This window comes from Vulpes vulpes, chromosome 3, assembly GCF_048418805.1.
Source record: "Vulpes vulpes isolate BD-2025 chromosome 3, VulVul3, whole genome shotgun sequence".
Classification (NCBI taxonomy): Eukaryota; Metazoa; Chordata; class Mammalia; order Carnivora; family Canidae; genus Vulpes; species Vulpes vulpes.
The window spans coordinates 85,849,123-85,872,369 of record NC_132782.1 but is presented as its reverse complement, the minus strand read 5'-3'; the positions used below and the strand labels follow the sequence as shown (position 1 = coordinate 85,872,369).

At 40.8% G+C, this 23,247-nt stretch overlaps 1 protein-coding gene across 1 annotated transcript in view; it reads left to right on the top strand.

Annotated features, from left to right (window-relative positions):
- LMTK2 (lemur tyrosine kinase 2) overlaps positions 1-23,247 on the top strand; it is an 80,267-nt gene that overhangs the window by 13,205 nt on the left and 43,815 nt on the right. The window contains exons 2-4 of the mRNA XM_025986245.2: positions 10,315-10,436; positions 14,099-14,243; positions 21,978-22,051. Coding sequence (XP_025842030.1) covers positions 10,315-10,436; positions 14,099-14,243; positions 21,978-22,051 — 341 coding nt within the window. The remainder of the gene's footprint in view (positions 1-10,314; positions 10,437-14,098; positions 14,244-21,977; positions 22,052-23,247) is intronic.

The following is a 23,247-nucleotide window of genomic DNA, read 5'->3' as shown; positions in this document are numbered from 1 at the left end:
ATCACTGTCTGAGGTACTGTATATTTATTTACCTTATTGTCTGTCTCCCTCCACGAGAATGTAAACTGTGAGTGTGGGATCTTCTAGATTCCCAGAATATAGCAGATGCTTAGTCTGCCCTATGGAAGATGCTTAGTAAACATTTGTTGAATGAAGGATGTGTGGGGTGGGACTTGCTGACTCGTGGACTTCACAGTAGGGTGATGGAACAGCTGTGTGGATAGAAGACACCCCACCCCTATAGCTCTTTTAGTTATCTATAGATATTTTATCTTAGGCTGGACACTTGAGTGTCTGGAGGCACCTGGATATATTGGGTTAAATTATCATTGGGTTTATTTTTCTATATATAAAGATGTATCAGTAAAGCATTATCGGGTAGGAAACCGTAGATCATCTTGCCTGCATGTATTATAGACACTTGTCAAGGTCAGTATCATTAGCAGTTCTGACTTTATTACAAAGATCATACTTAAAAAATAAAACTTTATTATGGAGAATTTTGAACATGTATAGAAGTAGACAGAAGAGTAGAATGAATCCTCTGTACATATCCCTAAGTCCCAACCATGCCTATGGCCAGTCCAGCTACATCCATCACAATTCTGCTTCCTCTCTGAAGAAAGAACTTTCAAAGACATATTGCCTAAGAATACATTTCAGTTGTATTAGCAAGAATTTCAGTTAGATCTTAGGAAGCTAGAAAATTTCAGAGACCATAGACTCTATATAAAGGTCTTGTAGGAAATTTTAAGGAAAAAGGTAGACATGTTTTTCTGGAGTATTGAAGGTCTGCCCTCCCTGGGAAGTAAGGAGCAGACATTTAGGTCATTTCTCCCGTCCTCTGGGTCCTATTGTGCAGAAATTGTGCTGGCTTAGTGTTGTGAATCCAGTATTGCCTTTGATTTACCTGTACATTTCTACAGATTTCAACAGGAAGTCATATGGAAAGACAGAATGTCCTTTCCCCTAGATGTTAGTGGGACACTGAAGTGACCAGTTATGGAGGAAGAAGCCCTGGGAAACTGGCCACGAATTTCTACTTCTGGGACCAGATGCTGCCTCTTCCTGAGCTGGCTTCCTGAACTACAGGAAGATCATGATTCAGAGCTGTTACAAACATCTGAGTACTGTCGATTATTCCACAACCTAACTATGCCATTGACTTAATTAAGATTCTGGTTCATAAGATATTATCCCTGCCGTTGTTTTCCCATGGGGTAGGGACACAGCAGTCTGATAGAAGTCATGGAAATCTGACATTCCCTTGGCCCAACTGTTACGTTAGAGGAACTCTTCTGTGGTAGTCTCCATCCTAGTTAGTGTTTTCTAAATTGGAATGAAATGAACCTTTGATAGCAGTTTGATGGAAAAGGCTGAGACGAAAGCAACTTCATATAAAATGATCTCATTCACAGGTATTCCATCAGCACTCAAATTACATAACCTTTCCACAAGTACTTAGAGAACAGTTGGGTTGGCTGACCTTGAAATCATTTTTGAACAAAAAGAACACTTCACTGTGATTAGCACACAGTGCAATTTGTTTTTCTAGGCTGTTGATATTCTGGCTTAGGGGTCTTTGTGGAATCTTTGATTCATCAACTAGATCATCAATGCACTATTTACTGTTCTGTGTGGTTGGGCGTATTTGGTGCTATGCTTCATTTTCTTTTTCTAAAATTAAAATATGTTAGGGACGTTCTAGATTATTTAATGTTATAAATGTATTGTTACACTAAGGCAAGGAAAACATTTAGTGACTTAAGATTCTGTGCACAGGAAAGCTTTATGATCTATCATAAGGGTTTGTAATTTCGAGGTGTTAAGTAGAAATGCATGATGTGCAATGATTTTCTGAAATTTTTTCCCCCAAGTAGTATGATGATGATTCATTTTACTAGGACTCCAGGATGTGAAGCTACTTGTCAGGATATTGGAAAAGGTCCAATTATTAGTCCTATCCTTGCAGGAAAAAAGGAAAAAAAAAAAGCCAAAACTTTGTATTTAGAAGTGGACTTTATGTCAGGACCAGTTTGGAAGATCTCTAGTCCTTAGCTTCTGTGAGCCATACAGAGTTCCCCTTGTCTAGTCAGCCCAGTGGTCACCGGTTTTCATCCTTAAGTAGACACAGAAATCTCTTATGTGAATTTCCGGAGGCCAGAAGTTAAAGAAGAGAGAACATGGGAGGGTGACATCCACATCTGACACTTGTCTCACTGGTCCTTTCCATTCCCAAGTCACTGCATCCTGGGAAACCAGAGAGGAAGGCAGTGCATACTTGTCCCAGGTCCTGCCCAAGATGGAATCCCTCACCAGGGGAGATGGTGTTCCTGAATTATCAACTGTGTACAGCATTACAGGCCAAATTAAATCCCTGTCTAAACCAACACCTCCCTCCCCCAGTCCCTCAGAAGGTGATGGTATTTGGAGATGAGGTCTTTAAAGAAGTGAATATGTTAAAACGAGGCTATTAGCTTCTTGGTTCCTAATGCAGTATGACTGGTGTCCTTATAAGAGGAAGTTTGAAAATACAAAGAGATCAGGGATGTGCAAAAAACAGAAAGACCACGTGAAGGCACGACGAGAAGACAGCTGTCCTCTGCAATCCAAGGAGAAAGGTCTCTGAAGGAACTAACCCTGCCACACCTTGATCCTGGGTTTCCAGCCTTCAGAACTGTGAGACATTGGATTTCTGTTGTTTTAGTCACTGGTGTGTGGTGAACTGTTGGGGCAGCCTTAACAGATGAGTATGCAGCATCTAGACTGAAGCAAATTCAGTGCCTCTTAACCAGTGTCACGGTGGAGCTCCACTTGTGCACTGGACTTTCCCCTCAGTCCAGGGCTGGGCTCCTTAGGGAGAGGGCACCTTTGAGTTCCTCCCTTTCAGGCAGAGCAAACCTGCTCCGACAGCTTCCAGTGGGATGCAGCTCTGTGAAGAACACAGGTGTGAATAAATACTCATTATCAGAGGAGAATAAGTTGGGAAGGTCCACTTTTTGAGAATACTTATGTTTTAAAGAAATCAACTAAGTAGTAGTTACACTACTAAACGTGAATTGCAAAATGGGTAAAGACTGTAGGAGTTCTCTGCGACCCAGGGAATAAGTGGTAAACTATTACTAGTGGAAAGGGTGACAGCCACCACAATACAGTGTCTGTGCGGGTATGATTAGTAATGGGAGGAAAATCTTTGCCAGATAAGCACATAAAATTATTGAAGGAATGCTACTTTTGTAATCTTACTTGTTTGACCCTGAAAACGTAAGTTTTTTCCAGTAACCAGTAGATGACTTACGGATGTCTCCCACCCCCCTCTCTCTTTCTGTCTCTCCCTGTTATGTTTATCTTCCCTCCCTTTCTCCAGCCCCTTAGTTGCTGTGTCTCTGATTCCATCCCCCCATCCCCCCTTCTGACTGAATGCCAGGCTCTGTCCTGGGCCCTGGAGTCATTGCTGGAGTCTATAGACTTGGCCACTGACCCCTTTGAGCTTTGCAGTCTCGTGCGGAGGACATCTGGGCATTTAAAATACACAGTATGATAAACTTTACGGTGGGCAGTACAGGTGCTTGGGGACTCCAGAGGCAGGGACTCTAACTTGTGGAACTTTGGGACAGCTTTCCAAGTTGAGATCTGAGTGGTGAGGATGAATGAGTGGAGAACGTGCCAGTGGGAGAGGCTCCTGGTTGGGGAGAAGGTCAACTCACAGACTCTGAAGGGGCAGAGGACATTCCTGGAAGGACTGCGAGGAGTTTATGGTAGATGAAACTAGATGCACTAGGGAGTTAGGAGTGATGCAAGCCTGGGGTGGGAGGCAGATGGCAGGTGACAATGAGGGACAGTGGGGCTTGTTAAGGAGTGTGAACATAAGGCTAAAGATTGTGGGAAGCCCCAGGACAAAATTTAAGAACTATACAAGGACAGAACAGCCTCTCCTCATTCCCCAGACGCCAGGTTTCCCTCTGTTGGTAGCCACTGTTGACCAGGAGTAGCATTGTGTACCCATTGATCTGATCTGTTTTTGTTTTTTCTTGTTTTATTTAAACATGTATCATAGAGATGGTTTGAATTGTATCCCCACTCCCCCAAATTCAAACGCTGAAGTCCTAACTCCTGTTACCTTGGAGTGTGACCCTCTTAGGAGAGTGGGTCTTCATCAATGTAATCAAGTTAAAATTAGGTCTTTAGGCCCTAATCCAAAATGACTGTGTCTTTATAACAAGGGGAAATTTGGACATGGACACAGATCGAGAGGGAAGGCCGCGAGAGGGGATGCAGGGAGAAGATGGCCATCTCCAGAAGGCAGGAGGTGGGCCCTGAGCATATCCTTCCACACAGCCCACAGAAGGGGCCAGACCCACTGACATCTGATGTTGGGCTTGTAGCCTCTGGGATTGGTGAAGCTACCTAGTTTGTGGTACTTGTTACAGCAGCTCTAACAAACTGATACACATTCTTAGAGCAGACAGAAATATAGGTTGTGAATTGTTATAGCTACTCCCCCCCCCCCCCATTTTAAACTTTTTATTTAATGGACATGAAGAAATTATGTAATAAATGGAAAACTTGAAACATACACCTCTGTGCAAGACCAGACAGATGCGACTATACTGACCTCCCCTGTGGCTTTCACTCAGCTTTTATGAGCTGCTGGCTGTCTTCTGTCGTGCTACCCCCATCACTTTTGCTGCCCTCATACAATTTTGAAGCAAATTCCAGACACCTTTAAATAGGTCACTATCTGTAAAAAGGTGAGGACTACTTTTAAAAACATAATTACATTTATTATCACTCCTACGAGAAAGGTCTTAACTTCCTTAATATGGTCAGTTACCAGTGTTCAGATTTCTAGTTGTCTCAGATGTCAGGATATTTTGAGTTTGAATCATGATTCAAATGACACCTGTGCATTGCAGTCGGTTAGTATGTCTTTTCAAACCTCTTCCAGTCTCTTTTCCATCTCTCCTAATGCAGATTTTCCTCCTTGGTGTTGCTGGTAACCTCTACTTCACCGATCACATTCTTGTGGTGGTTATTTAATATGTTCCAGGATTCTCTTTATTTCCTATGAATTGGTATTTAGATTTAGAGGGTTTGTCAGATACAGGCTTGATATTTTGTTATTATTGTTTGCTTTTGGTTGTACTGTTTAGTAGGTGGTGGTGTTTTTCTGTTGGGAGGCACATCATGTCTGGTTGTCTCTGATATAAATGTCACATTCACAAAATTCTTTTGTTTTGTTTTTTGAACAACTATTTAAAAATGTAAATACCATTCTTAGATTGCAGGCCATACCCAAACCAACTAGGCAGGATTTCATTTATAGGCCATAGTCTCCCAATCCTTGTTCTGAGATATATACATACCCATGACATCATAGGAAATATGTAGGTCTTTGTCCCTTTCCTGGCACAGAACTCCTAAAACCCTTGGAATTTCCTGATGAGATAATAGGAGCATCTCTTGTTGTTAATAACAAGCCCCTTTCAGCCATACTTGAATTTATGCTAATGGAGTGATTCTTGGCAGCCCCTCAGTAGCTTCAGGATGGGGAGTGGTAGCCAAAGGATTTGAATTTACCACTGGATAACCAAACAGTAAATAGGAAGACATTTCTCTATAAAAGTGTATCAGTTAGTGACTGGGAAAGGAATGACAAAATTAAGAGTATCAGCATTTTCAGTCCCTAATGGATTTGCACATACCATCACTTGTTTTTATCTGTGGACCTTAAAATTTTTTTATTTAATCCAAAAATGGATTCACAAGTAACTCTTTAGTTAATTACATATGTGTTCAAGTTCTGAGGGAGGTTCTAGGCAGGGATTTATAATGATTGAATTAATAATCAGGTAGTACTCCTGATTTACTCTGAGTCATTGCCATGAAATTGCATTCTCCAAATTACCTGTCTATAAAACAGATAATATGTACCCACTTCTTAGGGTTTCTCAAGTTTTCTGCTTATTAAATCAGGTGCTAGATATCTATTAAAATGGTTTGAAAACTGTGAAATGAAAACTCACAGAATGGGCTTTGGCAGTGCCAAGTATTTTTTAATCAGTGTCTTGGGGAAGCATACTAACTATTCCAAACCTCTAATTATCTTCATTTTCGGTTTGTAATCCGTAAAGCTGCCTAAAAGTGTGGATACACTCCTGTGGTCATTGATGTATTTCTTTGGTAGGTGATTGGTCTGCTTTATGCATTTCTGAATGCTGTAGGCTGAGAATGTTGAAGGAAAGCTGTCTTCTTAGTTTCCTGTTTCCAGGGGCCCAGTTTGTAGTTTGAACTGCTGGGGTGTGGGGATTTTAGTTGTCATTCTTCACATCTAGAATTTACTTCCTCTCTGTGGTTTGTGCAAACCCATCTCACCTTCCAGCCTATTCATAGGTGGATTTGATATCTTCATTTTATGGCAGTTTTTCCTTCATTGGTATGTTGAATTTTTTAAAACACAGTGCTTTGAACTGATAAAAAGAAAGATACAGTAAATAACATACTCTTTTAAAGTGGTACAGCTGTAAAAAAATTTCTCTTGAGCCTACCCAGTGAATTTCTTCTTAGGCGGTAATTTATAGAGGCCTTTCAGTGGCACTGGGGGACCCTGAGGTATGCCTCACCTACGTGGAAGAAATCTGAGTATGAGAAAGCAGATGCCTCTGCAGTGTCTTAACAGAAATAAGTACATTATCAAGGTAGGGCAAACCCCCTCATAACTAGTTATTTTTAACATGAGTCTGACTTTTCATGCCTACCTAATGACTCATAGAAGACAGTTTTATGAACTGGATAATTGAGCTGGCCTTCAGGCAGTGCTCATCAAATTTTACAATAAATAGATAGTATGTGATGATAAAAATTATGGTGAAAAGACAGGAAAAAGTAATTTAATATCTACCTTGTGGAGTTTGGAGGAGAGCACCAGAAGTATGAACTTTTAATGAACAACAGTGGCCTTTGGTTCAAAGTACTTAGGTTAGGCTGTTTTTAAGTATTAAAAGTTAACCTCCTTGAGGCAAAACAATGTGGTATCAAAGGAAGCAATGGGGCATTTGTTCTTAGCACCCCTGAACCCAGAGTCTGGCCCTGCCACTTTCTCACTTTGAGTTTGGGCTTCTCACTGGTCTCATATGTGATATGGAGCTGGTCAGATTCCCTCAGAGGTCTTGTGATGCTTGAATGGAGTAATACTGTATTTTAACAAATCTCTGATATGATTGACTATGACACACCTTTATTTTTGTGCCATTAAGAAAGAAGGAATACTGCCAGTGTAAACTAGCTTTCTTTTGAGTCTAAGATGCCCCTGACATTTAGGAATGTTGAAATGAGGTTGGACAAAACTGCCTCTTAAAAATCAATAAAATACAGTGTATATGAAAGTGCTTTGCTATCTAAGCCTCAGGAGTCCTATTTAATCATTGTTATATGAGTCAGGGGAATGAAACAAAGTTGTAAGAATAAATACCACTGGGAAGCAGAGGCTCTGCAGGGTGAGAGAGGGTGGTAGCTGCCAGGAGAAAGAGAAGAAGTGCCTTTCTTATGGGCCTCTGGTCATAGAGAGGTGGCTCTCAGTGGCTCTCTGCTCAACACTTAGCTTTCTGGGTGTACACAAGTGTTCGTTGGGGAGTCCTTGTTTTCAGGGACATCTGACTTTGAGAGGAATCACCAAGTTATTTTCTCTATTCAATAAATGGATTTTTCTATGTTTTGGATTTTATTGGTTTAGAACTTGAGTTTTTTTTTTTTTTTTAAGATTTTATTTATTTTAGAGAGAGAGGGAGTGCATATGAGTAGAAGGAGGGGCAGAGGGAGAGAGAAAATGTTAAGCAGACTCCATGCCGAATGTGGAGCCCGATGCGGGGCTCAGTGTCACCACCCTGAGATGATGACCTGAGCCGAAATCAAGAATTGGACACTTAACTGACTGAACCACCCAGGCACCCCAGGAACTTGCAGATTCTTAACAACCCTTGGTTAACTCTTACTTTCTTAAGAGCTGACTTGAGCAAGGCTTCAGCTGGCCTGATCCCTGCTTGTAACAGCATGGATTTCAGCATTGTCCTTTCCCAGAGGAACCTCTTGTAATTGGAAAGGAATTTAGTCCTGTTTGCTGTTGATTTCAGACTTCTCTGCTCTTCACTAAGGTCATTTATATTTAAGAACATTTTTGGTTTCAGCTCAGTTCATGGTCTCAGGATTGTGAGATTGGGCCCCACATCGGGCTCCATGCTCAGCATAGGGTCTATGTGAGATTCTTTCTCCCTCTCCCTCTGTCCCTCCCACTCATGTTTTTTTTTTTTCTCTCTCTCTCTCTCTCTCTCAAATAAATATATAAATCTTAAAAAAAAAAATGGTTTTTTTTTTTTCCACATAGGAGTTTGGGTTAGTTCTTATTTTCTTCAGGTTCTATAGTTTCACTTCAAGAAAACAGTGACCTCATTCCTTAACTTATCTCCATGCTTCCCCTCAGTGTACCGAACGTTGAGCTTACATGTTATATGTCAGTTACTACATCTCAGAAAAGCAAGCAGCATAGAGTCATTTATTTTAGTCAAACACCACTAGGTGAGACGAAGCAATTCACCCTAAGAAAGAAAAGCTTCAGAATAGCCCTAGCAAATAAGATGTTTTACAAATAACTCTTTGCTGAAAGGAAAAGTTGCATTTTGTTTAGTTTTGAAAAACACAGGATCCCTGGGTGGCTCGGTGGTTTCGCGCCTGCCTTTGGCCTGGGGTGCGATCCTGGAGTCCCGGGATCGAGTCCCGCGTCGGGCTCCCGGCGTGGAGCCTGCTTCTCCCTCTGCCTGTGTCTCTGCCTCTCTCTCTATGTCTATCATGAATAAATAAAAATAAATCTTAAAAAAAAAACACCCCTTTAAAAATATAAGTCATTCTAAGTTGGGGTCTCCCTTTCCCCTCCCATGCCAAAAACAGGCCACAGGCTGTAGTTTGCAGCCCCGTGCTCTGAAAGAAAGCTTCTTACTCTGACCAAGGCTCCTTGAAGAAGTGGCTGGTTCTAAAGCTGGAGCGGGGAGAACAGAAGAAAAGCCTAGAGCTTCTGGTTGTGCCAGAAAATAAGGAAGTGTTGGAGAAGGAAAAGATGGGGCATGTCCAAAAGATCCAGTAGTCAACTTGAGAGAGCTGCCAGGGGCCAAAGCTGGAACAATTTGAGCTATAAAATAATTTTAATAATGGATTGTAACCCAAAGAATATAAAATAAATGTCTATGAGTCCATAACTAAATAAATGACCAGATAAATAATTGAAGGTGAAGGGACAAATCTTCCTTATAGAAGAACTTCAAGTAATAAACGTAGAAGGACTGATGGAGATAGAAGATCGCCATTAGAATGTCATAGTGGTAATTACTGCAGATAGGACACAGTGACAAATGTGAAAATAACTGTGCCAGACTTTAGACATGGGATATTTGCACAGCCTCAAAGTGTCTTCCAAATATGAATTACTGTGGCATTATTAACATATGTCTATAGATTCTGTAGTATTCCTCCTTCCAGGGAGTACAGCATAAAACTTCCCTGCAAGTGTGAACTGGACTTTGTGACCCACTCTTAAGGGATCTGTAAAGGGGAAAAGTGGTAACTTACCAGTGGTGACACCTGGCAGAAAGCACCTGGGCCAGGAGATGAGGCCTCACGTTACTGGGAGGAAATTTGGCCAATGCTGTGTGCTCCTGACGTGATGTGACTAGAAGGGTAGTTTGCTGTGGTCTTCTAGATTCTTCCCACCTATCTGTAACCTCAGTCCAGTTATTAGGCAGAAAACAACAGGCAACCCAACCGGAGGAACATTCTACAAAATGCTGACCGGCACTCTTCAGAAGTGTCCAAGTTATGACATGAGGGAAGACTGAGGAAGATCAGAGAGATGAGAGGAGTGAGTGCAGCGCTGGTAGCCTGAAATCCTGGAAAAGAAAGGGGACATGGGAAAACTGGGTGAAACCTGAGTAGCATTATAGCATATTAACAGTCTTAATTTTGATCATTTTGCACTGGGGACGTAAGATGTTGATGTGTGTGGAAGCCGGGGGAAGGATTTAAGGGGGGGGGGGGGGCTTGGGAGTGTCCCGTTAGCTCCTCTGTAAATGGAAGATTTTTCCATATTCAGAGTTTTTTTTTAAACCCTGACATCTTATCCTGGATTGGTCATTTGCTGTCTCTTGAACAACTAGGCATTATTTTCTTAACTCTTGGCCCCCTTTATATTGGGTGGGAAACCTATTGATTTGCATATTAAAGTTGATTTGGAATGTCTGTGTTGTTAATATTAGTTCTTTCTCTTTTCAGGAGAAGCACCTGCTGCAGAAGTCTCATCTTTTGTGATCCTGTCTGCATGCAGTTTACTGGTATTAATAGTATTAATTGCAAACTGTGTCTCCTGCTGTAAGGACCCGGAAATAGACTTCAAGGTGAGTGCAGGTGATGGAAACACTTCAGATCATCCTCTGTTACATTTAACAATAGGTGGGCTGTGTATCACAGTCCCTCAGGAACAGGGGTGGGCAGAATTTTTCTGTTAAGGGCCCAACAGTAAATATATTAAGCCATTGTAAATAGTTGATACTGTGGGCTGGATGGTCTCTGTCATGGCTACTCAGCCTCAACTCCACCATTGTGGTGCTCCCTCAACATGGACATGAGACATGAAACCAAATGGTTGTGGCCGTGAACCAGTAAAACTTTATTTACAGAATTAAATGGTTCGGATTTGGCCCACCAGCTGTAGTTTGCTGACCCTGCTTTAAAGTATCAGCAACAATAACCACCTGCCTATTTTAATTTTCACTAAGTGAAGAATAAAGGATGATTGAATTCACTTGCTGTAAGGCCTATAAGGAAGAGCAGGCTGATTCCCCCCCCCCCCCCCCCCGCCCCCACCCCGCCCCAACTTTTGTATGCTGGTGAATTGTGGTGGTTAAGATTACTGAGGCCATGGGATCCACCAATATGTTTTGTGTATGAGAAAGATCATCTCTTGTTGTACCTGAACCCTTGAGTTCTCTGAGGGGGAGAAAGAATGGTACCAGTTGTAAATTCTGGTAGGGCTGAGGGGGAGGGGCCTAGTGTTGTAGCCACAGAAGGGTGGAATCTGCTGGAAACCAGCTGGGATATCCTACTCAAGAACTTAGCATATGTCTGATGGTGTGCAGTAGGGCTCAGTGAATAGTTGTTAAAGAGGAATGCTTGAAGAAAAAGAAGGAATGCATGTGGAGAAAATGATCCTTAATGTTGAGCCCTGCTAGTTGTCCTAGGGTTGTCAGGGGGGCCCTGAGGGCCTTTGGTTCAAACTGGGGAGTGGAGGAAGCTGTCTTGTAGCTTTTAAAAACCCTCTTTTTAGTGGACACATGAACATTATTTCTAGGGTCTCACAACCTGTTTCTGTGTTTTCTCTACCTTGAGTCTGGAGGCAGCTCCAAGAGGTAAGGAGATGTGTTGTCCTTTTGGCTCTATGCTAACACAGATGGGAGAATGAGAACAGAGGAAGGCCAAAGGAAAAGACTTACTAGTACAGGACGTTTTCCTTAGAAGATTCTACCCTAAACAGATGGGTAGGGCTTTATTCACAATATCAGCTCCCAGGCCCTGAAATCACTACAGACACTTCTGTGGGAAGTTAATGACTGTACCACCATGGGGGCACAGTGGTAGGCAGAGAATCTCTTGCCCTTGACCCTCAGTCTTGCTGAGGGACTGTGTACAGACACCTTGTCTTTTGGGGACAAAGATAAAGTCTGATCGGTGCTGCTGAAACAGAAATCCAGGCTCTCTCACAGGTCATGATGCCTCATTCTTGCCTTAGATTATTCTGACCTGACTGGGTCTCAGTATTGACCCAGGGAGTTCATGGTGCTGTTGATTCTGGGAGTCTGTGTTTCTCTCAGGCTTACCCACATGGTTCTGGCACATATGGCCCCAGGACCACATTGTATAGAGGATCTTTTCCAGCTGTGTAAGACATGACTGAAGGTGAGTGTCCATTCCTTTAGTTTTAGTGTCAGAGACCTCCGTCCCTTGGAAGTCATGTTCCAGACTAGGAAGCTGCTGCCTAGCAGAGGAAGCAACTAGCCCCCTAAGTATCTAGGCAGCGGCTGGTATAACTATAAAAGCGACCCAGTCTTCTCCCTAGCCCCATGTTTATTATTAGGCTGATTTACCTCTTTGAATCTTTAGAATCATTGGTTGCCAGAGTTTTGAGTGATACTGCTTTTAAGGTAGGAGTGATGGATAAAGTATTTTTTTTTTTTTTAAGATTTATTTTAGAGAAAGACAGGGAAGGAGAGAGTGAGTGGGAGGGGCAAAGAAAGAGGGAGAGAGAAACCCAAGCAGACTCCCTGCTCATCATGGAGCCTAACATGGGGGTCAATCTCATGACCCCAGGGCGATGACCTGAGCTGAAACCAAGAGATGCTCAACCAACCCAGGCCCCCCCAAATCTTTTTTAATGAGAGAAGCTTTAGGCATATCCAAAGAGGAATTGAGCAAAGCTCTTCCATTCAGAGGTGCCTCATGGATTGAAATTACGGCACCTCATTGGTCCCTCCCCACCCCATTACAAATAGCAGTAAATGTCATAATTCATTTGACAATGTAGGTGACCTGTATAAGAATGAGAGAACATACATGTTAGAGAAATCTACCTTCTGGTTTTTCCCTTGTAGGGAGGGTGGGGAATGGCAAGGAGAAGTGGTAGAGAAGGAAAATGAAAAGAAGGATATTCTTTTTCTTTTTTTTTTTTTTTTAAGATTTTATTTATTTATTCATGAGAGACACACAGAGAGAAAGGGGCAGAGACACAGGCAGAGGGAGAAGCAGGCTCCATGGAGGGAGCCTGACACGGGACTCGATCCAGGGTCTCCAGGATCACGCCCTGGGCTGGAGGCGGCGCTAAACCGCTGAGCCACCTGGGCTGCCCGAAAAGGATATTCTGTAGAGGAGTGGAAAACAGTCTTGTTCACTGATTTATTCTCGGCTTCCGTTGTGGTGCCTGGTGGGGGTAATACTCATTAATTATCTGAGAAAATGAATGACCTTGATCATTCTCTGTATGAATGTTAAATGAACACGGGTACCAAGGGAGACCCAGCTCACTAGAATGATGATAGCAGGAGTCATGGTAGCTTTCTGCTGAACAGAGTCACTGAAAAGATCTCTATAGCTTTACAGACACAGCATTGGTTTTAAAGTTGCCATCTTCAGAAAACCAGACATTCTGAGTGTGTCAGTAGTACCAACATGCTACACAGCTTCATCCTCACCTTCTTTAGACACTGATGATTTTTCTACCTAGTTCAGTAACTTTTCCATTATTACTTTCCCAGGAAAATAAGACTTCCTTGAAAGTATCTTTTCAAAAAAAAACAAAAAGAAAGAAAGAGAGAAAGAATCTTTTCTGAGGTCTTTTAACTGTCCTTATCTTGATTGAAATCCTGTTGCAATTAGAAAAGTTTATATAGTTTTAAAATAAAATGAATCCAGGGATCCCTGGGTGGCGCAGAGGTTTGGCGCCTGCCTTTGGCCCAGGGCGCGATCCTGGAGACCTGGGATTGAATCCCACGTCAGGCTTCCAGTGCATGGAGCCTGCTTCTCCCTCTGCCTGTGTCTCTGCCTCTCTTTCTCTCTGTGTGACTATCATGAATACATAAAAAATAAAATAAAAAAAAATAAAATGAATCTGTTTTGATTCAATATGTTAAAAGATTTGTGAAAGTGAATAATAAAGAAAAAAGAGTAGCCGAAGCTCTAATAACTGAAAATTTCCAACCTAGACAAATATTTCCACTTGATGGTCTATGATCATTTTAGAAAACGTTGCACTTAAGTCCAAGCTGTCAGTTGAAAAAGTTGCATAAAGTATGGATAATTTATTTTCAAACCATACCAATTCTGCTATTTCACTTTGGAGAACACAATTATGTATGCTTTTTACTTAAGTAGGTACAAATTGGGGGAAAAAATTAAGGCCGTGTATTTCAGATGAGTGAGTAAATGCTCATGTCTCAGACGTTAGTTAGCATATGTTTTTAATATGCTGGTTCATATCAAGTATGACATTGCTCCTCTTTTATTTTAGGAGTTTGAAGATAATTTTGATGATGAAATAGATTTCACACCACCAGCAGAAGATACTCCCTCTGTTCAGTCACCGGCAGAAGTTTTCACACTTTCAGTACCAAATATCTCACTACCAGCTCCGGCCCAGCTCCAGCCTTCTGTAGGTAAGGTCCTATGTCCCAGTGTCATGCTTTCATGAATCATTTCTCAGAGGTGAGAGTGGGAACCTTGATGCTAATCATAAAATACTTGGATTGCCTGTCTGGTCTGCTTTCTTAGTTCTCTCCTTTCTGCTCCCTGGGGAAGCTAAATTATAGAGGCCTGGTCATTGCATGCCTGCAGAAGCATAGTCCTTTCCTTTTGGACCCTGGGTCTGGTATCAGAATAAACCGGTCTCCTCTGTTCATTGAAATGGAGCTCACACATTGCTCCTGGCCTTTACTTGGGTAGTTCTAGACACTGCTCATCTTGCTGAGTAGGACACTGCTATCTTTCCCAGGATGTCCTGTGTTTGAGGAGGAGCAGTATATTTGAATATGTTAGTTGAATGGACTTTTCATCCTGAGATAGAGGTTTGATGAGATGTTGATGGATTTCTTGTTATAAAATAGAATATGACTGGCAGTTCAAGAATCAGGGATTTTTGAGACTACTAAGAGAAGGCTGTTGTATCTGTGCACAGGGCCATTCCTGCCTCTTGTGGTTCTGTGCATGGTGGTGTAGGTTTAGGGTAGCATAAACCTAGAAGATGGCACTAAAAGAAATGCAGTATATGTGACTTAAAAAGTAAGATAAAACATGACACAGCTGGGGTGCATTTCCTATAAAATATTTGGACATATAGGTATATATTTTAATTTGTAGGTTTTGCAACATTAAAAGCTAACATGTAGTATTTACCTTTCATTTTTGTAAATAACAATACCCTTACTTCAACCAAAATAGTAAAAATTAAAAAAAATTTTTTTAAAGATTTTTAAATTTATTTATTCATGAGCAACACACAGAGAGAGGCAGAGACATAGGCAGAGGAAGAAGCAGGCTCCCTGTGGGGAGTTTGGTGCAGGACTCAACCCCAGGACCCCGGGATCACAACCTGAGCCAAAGGCAGATGCTCAACCACCGAACCACCCAGGCGCACAAAATAGTGAAATTTGACAGGAGTCTTAACATACTCTTGGGATCACCTAAGTAACCTAAGTATACTTCTCTCTAAATGGAAATACTTTCTCTTCTTTTTGCTTTCTTAATAATAGGCTTTCCTTTATACTTAAGAGAGGCCCTGAGAGAATTCTCTTAGGGCTTTTGCCATCTTGGAGTCTTAATACCCATGAATTAATTTCAAGTGATAGAATCCTAACTCAAATCAGCATACACAGAAAAGGGACCTTTTTTGACACTTGGAACCAGGCAATGGAAAGAGTAGGGGTTAGGCAGACCTTAGAAACCTCTGGAGCTGGGAACCTGGTCACCATCATGCTTTTCGTTCACTCTTCATCTCTCTCCTCTTTGTGAGTTGGCTTGAATCCTGCACACCAGCTCCTTTCCTCAGCTTGGATCATGGCTGCTGCCAACTCTGCTTCTCTCTCTTTGGACCAGAAAGAAAGCTCTCAGAGAGCCATTCTGGTTGGCTTCCCCCAGTCTGATAGTGTTGACCCCTCACTGTGGGCAGGAAGGCTCAAGAGGGAAGGGCCAGGCAGCTTCTATCCAAGGCATAGTGGAGAGGAATTGGAGTGCAATCATGGGCACAACAGAAATGGTAGTGACCTGGAAAGCCATTCTCATTATGTTCATATACCTTTCTGTGTTTCTAGAGCCCTCTGTTCTAAATCCCTTCTTAATAGGAAGAAATGCTTTTCAATTTCTCTGCATTGAATAGTCCCAGAATATTTTTATGATCTTGGGATGTAAGAAGGCTTGACACCAAATGCAGAAACCATGAAGGAAAATATTGGTGAATTTGATTCATAAAATGAAATACTCTCTATGGGAAAAGACATCATAACCAAATTTGACCAAGTAGCAAAAAAATTGTAAACTACAAAAAAATGTCTAAAAACACCCCATGTTATTAATATATATTAAGATTACAAATAAATGTATAGGAAGAAGAACAGTAGGAAATAATAGGAAAGGATAAGTCAAGGATGTGAAAGGAGAAACTCATGAAAAGAAATTCAAATGGCCAATAAAAAAATCGGAATTTCACTGTCAATTAAAGAAATACAAATGTAAAGTAAGATGATAACAGCTAAAGAAAGATGAGAAGAAAAGCCAGCCCCTGCGTGGTGATGGGTGAAGGGCATGTGTGGTAAGCCGGCACTTGGACAGTCGCCCTTACCAGGGCTGTCAGTTGGTGGAGATGCTCTTTCCCAAGGGTATTCTGACAGTATGCATCCAAACGTAAAATGTGTTTACCCTTGATCCAGCAGTTCCACTTTCAGTAGTTTATTTATGTCAGTATGCAAATATATGTCTACAAAGGAATTTATTGCAGGGTCAGTGAAATATCTGACAGGACATATCTTGTTAAATTATGGTAAGCCCACATACAATGGAGCATTATGTTGTCCTGTAAAAGGATGAATGGTTTTTGTGATACATTAAGTGGAAAAAGTACACCACATATTCAAAAGCAAATCTAGAAGAACTCTACACATTTTAAAAAATATATCTTATTTTATTTACCAATAGGTAAAATAGTTATACAGTTGAAAACCCAAAACATGAAAAGGTACATATAGTGAAAAGCCTCCAGTCTTTGAATCTGACCTCAGCGCCTACCCCCACTGTCTGTATGTAACCACTCTTCTTGGTTTCTTAGACATCTTTCTGGACTTTTTTGATGTAAATATTCCCATTTACCTGCTCCTCACCCCAACACACTCACTGTTTTTACTCCTATGGGCATGGTAAATATATTCTGCATCTTACTTTTTTCACTTACGGATATACCTTAGAGATCTTTCCATATGCATAAAGGGAGCTTATTTATTACTGCTCACAATTTTCTACTATTTAAATTGTATGGACTTAGCACAACTTATTTAACCTACTGATGGATATTTGGATTGTTTCTAATCTTTTGCTATTAAAAATCTTCTGCCTAGGGATCCCTGGGTAGCTCAGCGGTTTGGTGCCTGCCTTTTGTCCAGGGTGTGATCCTGGGGTCCTAGGATCGAGTCCCACATTGGGCTCCCTGCATGGAGCCTGCTTCTCTTTCTCCCTCTGCCTGTGTCTCTGCCTCTCTCTCTCTTTCTCTCTCTCTCTCTCTCTCTCTCTCTCTCTCTCTGTGTCTCTCATGAATAAATAAATAAAATCTTAAAAAAAATAATCTTCTGCCTATGTTGGTTTGCACACTGATGTTGGGCTGGCATAATAAATTTTTAAAAGTGGTCAAAGAGTACACGTGTTTTATAATCTGGGGGGATATTGCCAGCTTACCCCCCACAAGGAATTGTGCTAATTTATGTTCCTGCTATTTGGGTGTCAAATATTATATGCTATTACTATTGAAGCTAAGTTGGTATCAGTTCAAATTAGATTGTTATAAATTTAGGATGATAACTGTAATCTCCATGGTAACTACTAAGAAAATAACTAGTAAAAATGGAAACAGAAAATGAAGAAGAAATCAAAATGTGCACTAAAAAAGTTAGTCAAATATATGTGAAAAAAGAATTTTTTGATAAGTTTTCTGATTTTAATATAGCCAAATTTAACAGCCTCTTAAGCTAGAAATTTTGCAGTCTCTCTCTCTCTCTCTTTTAATTTTTTAAAATTAATATTTTTAGAGTTAGAGCTTTTTATGTCTTTAGAAATCCTTTCCTATTCTGTGGTCAAAATGATACTTAACTACTTTTTTTCTCTACAGTGTTTTAAGGTTTCACCTTGACATATTACTTTAAATCCATAACCCAGGGGCTGCCCGGGTGGCTCGGCGGTTTAGTGCTGCCTTCGGCCCAGATGTGATCCTGGATACCTGGGATCTAGTCCCACGTCAGGCTCCCTGCATGGAGCCTGCTTCTCCCTCTGCCTCTCTCTCTCTCTCTCTCTCTCTCTGTATCTCTCATGAATAAATAAATAAAATCTTTTTTAAAAGAAAATAAATAAATCCATAACCCATCCTGAGTTGATTTTTCAGCATGCTGTTAAGGAACGAATGAGTCTTTTTTGGTAGATTACTGTGTTTTTCTTTAAAATGTTTTAAAAAGATTTTATTTATTCATGAGAGACAGAGAGAGAGGCAGAGACATAGGCAGGAGGAGAAGCAGGCTCCTTGCAGGGAGCCCGATGTGGGACTTAATCCCTGGACCCAGGATCATGCCCTGAGCCAAAGACAGACACTCAACCGCTGAGCCACCCAGTTGTCCCATTGCTGTGTTTTTCTGAACTTTCGTCATTGATTGGTCCTTCAGTTCCTCTCTGCTTTTTAGTTCCATATGTGTATAGGTCTGTTGTAGGCTTTCTATTCTATTTCAGTAATTTGTTAATTCTTTGTTGCAGTACTGTAGTGTCTTAATGATTTAATAGCTTCATAATAATGATGTGATTTGCAAGTTTTTCTCCCATTCTGTAGGTTGTCTTTTCACTCTTTTGTTGGTGTCCTTTCATATGCACAGTTTTAAATTTTGATGAAGTCCAATTTATTTTTTTCTTTAGTTCCTTGTGCTTTTAGTGTCATACTTAAGAAGCCTTTGTTGAACTCAAGGTCATGAAGATTTACACCAGTGGTGTCATCTTTGACTTTTATAGTTTTAACTTTGAAATTTGGGTCTTTAACCCATTAATATTTATATATAATATGAGTAAGGTTCCAGGTTCATTCTCTTACAGGTGGTTACCTAGTTTCCCCAACAACAATTTTTGAAGAGACCCTTTCTTCCTCTATTGAATTGTCTTGGCACCTTGTTGAAAATCAGCTGACCGTATTTGTTGATGTTTATTTCAGACTCAGTTGATTTGTATATCTAGCTTTATGCCAATATCACAGTGTTTTGATTATTATAGCTTTGTTTTAAGTTTTGGGATTGAGTAGTTTATGAGTCTTACAACTTTGTTTTGTTTTGCAAGAATGTTTTGGCTATTCAGCGTCCCTTGAAATTCCATATGAATTTTATTTTAATTAATTTTTAAAAGATTTTATCTATCCATTGGATAGAGAGAACACAAGCTGGCGGGGCTCAATACCAAGACCCCAGAACCAAGACCTGAGCCAAAGGCAGATGCCTAACTGACTGAACCACCCAGCTTCCCCCCATATGAATTTTAGGATCAGTTTTTCCATTTCTGCAAAATAGGCCATTGGGATTTGTTTGTGTATGTACCATTTTGATTCTTATTCCATTTATTTTTTAGATATTTCCTTCAAATCACAATTATCTTAAATAAATAAGTAAAATCTTTTTTTTTAAGATCTTATTTATTCATGAGAGACATAGAGAGAGGCAGAGACCTAGGCAGAGGGAGAAGCAGGCTCTATGCAGGGAGCCCGACGTGGGACTCAATTCCAGGACTCCAGGATCATACCTCAAGCTGAAGGCAGATGCCCAACGGCTGAGCCACCCAGGCGTCCCTATAAATAAAACCTTTTAAAAAAAACAAAAACAAAAAACAAAAATACAATAATTGGCTTTTATATTTACCTATGTAGTTATGTTTACCTGTCATCTTTGTATGGCTTCCAGTTGCTGTTTAGTGTCCTTTTATTTTGGCCTGAAGGACTTCCTTTAACATTTATTGTAGGGTAGGTATCGTGACAGCAATCTCCTTAAACTTGTGTTTATATGGAGGTATCTTAATTTCTCCTTCATTCTTGGAAAACAGGTATAGAACTCTTGGTTGACAGTTCTTCAGCACTTTACATGTGCCATCCCACTTCTTTTGGCCTCTGGTTTCTGGTGAGAAATCATTTGTTAATCTTATCAAAGATCTCTTGTATGTGATGAGCAGTTCCCTTTTGCTGTTTTCTAGATTATTCATCTTTAGTTTTTGACAGTTACAGTGCATTTCAGCAATGGGTTTCTTTGAATTTATGTTACTTGGACTTTGTTGAACTTTTTGGATGTATTGATTCATACCTTTTATCAGATTGAGACTTTTTTTTTACCATAGTATCTTCAAATATTCTTTCTGCCCCCCCTTTCTCCCCTTTTCTGGGATTCTCATGTGTATGTTGGTCCCCTTGGTGGTGTCCCTACAAGTCCTTTAGCCTTTATCTATTGATTTTTTTTCATTCTTTTTCTTCTGCTCAGCCTGGATAATTGTATTTGAACTCTCTTCAAGGTCACTGCTGGTTCTGTCTGTTTCCTTCTGTGGTTGAACCCCTTTAGTGAATTTTTTCGTTTCAGTTATTGTACTTCTCAGCTCCAAATTTGCATTTGGCTTCTTTTACTAATTTGGATCTCTTTATTGATCTTCTCCACTTATTAGGACATCGTTTTGGTGTCCTTCAGTTCTTTGTCTGTGATTTCCTTTTGCTCTTTAAGCATGGTTAAGGCAATGGATTTTTTTTTTTTAAGATTTTATTTATTCATAGAGACACAGAGAGAGAATGAGAGGCAGAGACACAGGCGGAGGGAGAAGCAGGCTCCATGCAGAGAGCCTGACGTGGGACTCGATCCATGGTCTCCAGGATCACGCCCCGGGCTGCAGGGGGCACTAAACCGCTGCGCCACCGGGGCTGCCCAAGGCAATGGATTTAAAGTCTTGTCCAGTAAGGCCACTATCTGTGTTTTCTTAGGGACACTTTTTTTTACATTTCCTCTGTACCTGTGAGTGGGCCATACTTTCTTCTTTGTTTCATGTTTTGTACTTTTTTGTTGAAAATTGGACATTCTGAATAATATGTTGTACATAAGAGAAGAAAAAAACAACAAAAGAAGTATTCTGTGGGTCTTTGCAGATTAGCTCAGTGTTGGGACACTTCTCACCCAGGCTCCTTAGAGCTCTGCCATAGTCCTCACCTCCTGCTTGTGCTGGGCATGAAGCCTAGCTAGAGGCGAAAGTTACATTATTCTCAAGGCTTTTGTGAGTGTGTGTCCTTCCCTGAGCATGCAGGTGGCTCTCAAGATTCCTCTGTTGCAATAGCTTTTCAGAGCTCCTGTTCACCTCCCAAATCTCACTCCCCGGCTTTTCCGTAAAGCTTTCAGCATTTCTACTCTTTGCCTCTATACTTTTATTTTTTGTTCCAAATGGAAGTATCTTGTCCATTTGGCTTTCACTGTTTTTGAGGCATATGATGTCCTGATAGAGTTCTGAGTTGGTGAAGCCCAGGGAAGCCACTTGTGGCAGTCCTTCAGGGAAACTTGCATTAAAAGGGAACACAGTTCCTTGGGAATTCTAAGGTCCACTGTGCTCTGTCTGGAACCGAGACGCACACTGGAACATGTGTCATCATTAAGACTGCTGCTGCACTGGGGGATTGCGGGGGGGGGGGGGGGGGTGGTGGAGCTATGATAAAAGACACAAGATCTACCCTATTTCAGTGGCCTTTCTCCTGGTTTGATTGGTTGCTGTAAACCTTTCTTTGTCTTCCACAGTTCTGATAAGGCTGACACAGTTTTTGACAAGATTTTCACCCCTACCAGGAAACTAAGGACTAAGTAAAAGCCATTGGAATGGTGATTAGTGGTTATAGTAGAGTGGTTAGATGAGAAGACAGTGCAAAGTATCAGTTTAAGAAATGCATTCAGAAAAACATTGTCAGTTTTAAAAACCAAAACCATTTCAGCAGTATTAGTTTGAAAGTGATGATATATATATATATATATTTAATGAATATATTTTACTTTTATTAGCACAAGCTTTAAGTTTACATTGTTTATACTTTATATATTTAATATTTATTTCATTCCGGTTAAATGCCCATATTTTGTTTTTTGTTCCTTTCCCTACAGAAGGTTTGAAGTCTCAAGTTGCTCGCCACAGTCTAAACTATATACAGGAAATTGGAAATGGCTGGTTTGGAAAGGTAAAATGTTCACATTTACTTTTTATCCCCCTTCTAAACACAGTTACAGTGTTTAGAATTTAAAGCTAATTAAGAGTTGTATTGTAGGATATTTCACATTTTCTTTAGTTGCTCTGGTACTACTTGAATGTACTCCTTACGCCCTGAACCACACAGGAGTGTGAGCTTCAGTGTTTCTAAGTGTGTGCATTTTTCCAAGAAGGTCTTTTAGTTATGTATCAGATACTTTTCTAATTGCTGGCATAGAACAGTAAGAAGGGAAGAAAGACTGGAATTTTAGAAGCTAAATCCTCCTCAAGGTAAATTATTAGTTTTTTAATTTTTCTCCACTTCTCCCCTGTCTTCCTAATGATACTTAAACCACTTTAGAACCATAGATACACAGTATTATTATAATGAAAACCATGGCAAAGAACTGTTCTCTATTTCTCATAGCCTATCAAGGGATATATAGTAGCAGTACTTTACTGAACACCTCTTTTGAGGTGTTCCGAAGGAATAATCTTATTATCGTAGCTATTTTCTTGATGTAATTAGCAGTGGATTTGTGTAAAAGGTTCCTCACTTAGTGGCAATTGCATCATAAGCAGGGTGGTCAAGACAAGAAGAGGTATTTGCTTGATGATCGATCAGCCATCTTATGCCTCTTGTCTTTCCATTCAGAGTTGTCAGTTCTGTGTCTTTGACATTATCCAACCTTTATTAGTTACCAAATCTTCTAAGCCATTTGGCAAAACCTTTTGTGTATCACACCTTGTTTTTGGTGCTCAATGTACAACGTGGAGGAAGGCAGGTGAAGTGAAGTCCTGGCCTGTGTGGAGTGCTAGGAATGTGGCAGCAAACAAAAGAGGACCCTTGCCCTAACAAAGCTTAAATCTCTAGCTGTAGCGGGGTGTTGGCAAGTGTGGTGGCAGGTGATCAGACAGCAAACAGTCAGGAGTAGAAGATGGGCTCAGAGAGGTGTGGGAGAGCCAGGTGATGGGAGATGCATTTAGAGACTTTTACTCAGGGGGAGCTGGGAAAATACTTTGGTGTCTGAGAGAGGAGTACTGTAATCTGGTTTACCTTTGAAAGGGTCACTTGGGCAGTCATATTGTGGAAGACCAAGGGGAACCAGGGACATTGGGCCTAGATTATAGCATGGAGCAGTGAGAAGTGGTGTGAGCAACATGGATTTTCAAATAAGAGCCTGCAGG